The sequence below is a fragment of the Vigna umbellata genome, chromosome 4, assembly GCF_029865625.1.
Source record: "Vigna umbellata cultivar VRB3 chromosome 4, Vumbellata_1.0, whole genome shotgun sequence".
Classification (NCBI taxonomy): Eukaryota; Viridiplantae; Streptophyta; class Magnoliopsida; order Fabales; family Fabaceae; genus Vigna; species Vigna umbellata.
The window spans coordinates 66,910,552-66,913,989 of NC_142168.1; the positions used below are offsets into that span (position 1 = coordinate 66,910,552).

General features: G+C 41.4%; 1 protein-coding gene across 1 annotated transcript; it reads left to right on the top strand.

Annotated features, from left to right (window-relative positions):
- The first annotated feature begins 315 nt into the window (after positions 1 to 315).
- On the top strand, positions 316 to 3,236 carry LOC148201017 (uncharacterized). The gene is made up of 3 exons (XM_088113111.1): positions 316 to 1,766; positions 2,570 to 2,726; positions 3,204 to 3,236. The coding sequence occupies exons 1-3, from the start codon at positions 316 to 318 to the stop codon at positions 3,234 to 3,236; spliced, it is 1,641 nt and encodes a 546-aa protein (XP_087969237.1).
- Positions 3,237 to 3,438: the final 202 nt, after the last annotated feature.

The window sequence follows — 3,438 nt, forward strand, 5'->3', positions numbered from 1 at the left end:
ATTCTCAGTAGAATGAGAAGGGTAACACTACCTTAACCACTTACATTTGACAAAATATATGAAAGTACTCTATAAAAGAGAACTTTAGTAATGTCAACATATTGACAACCCCCAAATTTTATTTACAACCACTTAGGATGTCAGAGGCATTTCAATACTGAGGACTTGTCTTTGCATGCCCTTATTGAATGCCTATGACCATAGTGTTGAAATTGCCTTCCATGTTCGACTTCAGTAGTAATAGGTTTATTACTTATGTCACATGGAGTGTTGCTGTTTTGGCTAAGTTTGTATTTGTTTGGCTTGTCACAGAACATGGCCCATTTTCCCAACCATCGTGGATGGATGTACGACCGTTGTTATAGTGGAAGGAGAGGTTTGAAAGAATCTTTTGTCATGGGAGTTGAGGAGTTCGTGGAGACGGCACGACGATATCAATATTATGCCCTTGATGGAGGGATTCGATGTCCATGCATCAAGTGCGAATGTACAAGCATTCTGAAAGATGAAGTCGTCAAAGTTCACCTTTACCAAAAAGGGTTCATGCCTAATTACACGGCCTGGACATTTCATGGTGAAGAAATTCCTTCGACCTCCACTGCAGCTGAAAAACGGCTTGCATCAGGTTCGAATACTGTTGTACATACATGTGAGATAGATCAATTTGCCTACATGCAAGAGATGGTCGACCATGCTCTTCGTCACCACGCTGCAGAAGCAGATGATAGTCATGATGAAGAGCCTCCCAATGAAACGACGCAGAGGTTTTACAATTTACTGACAGAGGCAAATCTACCTGTATTTGAAGGTTCATCTGAGTCAAAATTGTCAGTGTGCATTAGACTCATGGCTGGCAAATCTAATTGGAACGTTCCCATTCAAGCAGTGGACTTCTATACAAAACTGATGTTAGATTTGACACCACCAAACAATTTGATGCCGAAGAATTATTACCAAGCCAAACAATGTGTTTCAAAGTTGGGATTGGATGTGAAGAAGATTGATTGTTGTGTTAATGGATGTATGTTATTCTATGACAATGACAGTGGCAAAAATGATGCATTGTTGGTGGAATGCAAGTTTTGTGGCTCACCTCGATATCAGACAATGCATGCTGGACGGAGGCAAAAAAAACCAATTCCATTAAAGTCCATGTTCTACTTACCTATAATTCCAAGATTACAAAGATTGTTTACTTCAATGCAAACAGCAGAACACATGACATGGCATGATGGTAACAAAACTCCGGGACTTTTGCGTCATCCTTCTGATGGTGAAGCTTGGAAGCACTTCAATCGTAAACATGCATCCTTTGCTAGTGAACCGCGTAACGTCAGACTTGGTCTATGCTCTGATGGGTTTACCCCGTACATTCAGGCGTCTGCATCACCGTATTCATGTTGGCCCGTGATAGTTACACCATACAATCTACCACCTGAGATGTGCATGACAAAGCCTTACATGTTTTTATCGTGTATAATACCAGGTCCATGTAATCCCAAATCATTGATTGATGTTTACTTGGAGCCTTTGATTGATGATTTGAAGAAGTTATGGAATGGTGTTTGGACGTATGACGTTTCAAGGAGGCAAAATTTCCTTATGAGGGCAGCCTTGATGTGGACTATTAATGACTTCCCAGCGTACGGCATGTTATCTGGTTGGAGCACACATGGTCGATTAGCTTGTCCACATTGCATGGAACATACAAAGTCATTCCAATTGAGTCATGGCCGGAAAAGTAGTTGGTTTGACTGCCATCGACGGTTCTTGCCCATTGACCACCCCTTTAGAAGAAACAAAAAGGCATTTCGAAAAGGACAAGTTGAAACGGATATGCCCCCGCCAAAGTTGACTGGATCACACGTGTGGAGAAGAGTGAAAGACTATCCAAAAGTCACTGAATCTGGTCAGAATAGGCTAGAAGGGTTTGGGGAATGGCATAATTGGACTAAAAGAAGCATATTCTGGGAACTTCCGTATTGGAAGGACAACTTGCTAAGACACAACATCAATGTGATGCACACAGAAAAAAATTTCTTTGACAATGTCTTCAACACAGTTATGAATGTTAAAGGTAAGACAAAAGATAATGAGAAAGCAAGAAAAGATTTACCTTTGTATTGTGCACGAAAAGACTTAGAGTTGAAGGCACAAGGTAACGGCCGATTATTTAAACCAAAAGCAAATTACACCATGTCAAAAGACGAGACAAGAATAGTGTGTGGATGGATCAAGGAGCTTAGAATGCCAGATGGATATGCTTCTAACTTGTCCAGATGTGCCAATGTTCAGAACGGTACTATTCAAGGGTTGAAGAGTCATGATTGTCATGTATTCATGGAGACTTTCATCCCTCTTGCGTTCAGTTGTTTGCCAGTGCACGTGTTACATCCACTGATAGAAATCAGTAACTTCTTTAAAGATTTGTGTTGCACGACACTAAAGGAAGATTCCCTTAAAAAGATGGATGAAAATATCCCGATTATTCTCTGCAAATTGGAAAGAATATTCCCTCCTGCATTCTTTGATTCAATGGAGCACATTCCAATTCATCTTGCATATGAAGCTTGGCTTGGGGGACCCGTGCATCCACTACTCCTGACGAGGTTGTTCGCCTGAGGCAGGAACTCCATCAACGTGACCAGGAGATCACTGATCTCAGAACAGAGTTTACGAACTTCAAGGCCCTGATCATGAGAGTCTTGCCTGAAACCTCACAGGAAGTACAAAATCTCCCTCTGACCCAGCCACGAGCCTCCTCATCACCTGCTGCCACTCAGCAACCCACTTCAGTCCAACCCTCATCAGTCCAACCCTCATCAGTCCAACCCACACCAGTCCAGCCATCAATAGAGGAGCAGGATGATGAAAATCATTCTGATGATAGTTATGTACATTATTAGGTTTCATTTTGTTATTACTTGTTAGACAAACATTTGGATATTAGAACATTTTCAGTTGATATCATTTCAATGTTAGATGTACTTACAGACTTTGGATGTTACAACATCCTTGTGTTACATTGTTTTATGTTTGAACTACCCCATACATTATTTATACATTAATGGATGTCTTGTGGATTATTTGATGTGCATTGGATATTGATCATTGATTGCATCTTTGAGATGCACATTATGCATGTTTGTATGTGTTTGAAAACTGTTATGCAGGTCTGTTTGTAATTGAAATTTGTTATACAGGTCTGGGTTGCACAAGAAAAACCATTTTGCTGAAACCTGCCCTGCATTTTACCGAAGGCTTTTGCCCTTCGGTAAATGCCCTCGTATGGCCATTACCGAAGGCTTTCGCCCTTCGGTAAATACCATCGTATGCTCATTACCGAGGGCTCCTGCCCTTCGGAACTTACCGAGGGCTTTCGCCCTTCGGTAATTACCGAAGGCTTTTGCCCTTCGGTAATTAGCGAGGGCTTTTGCC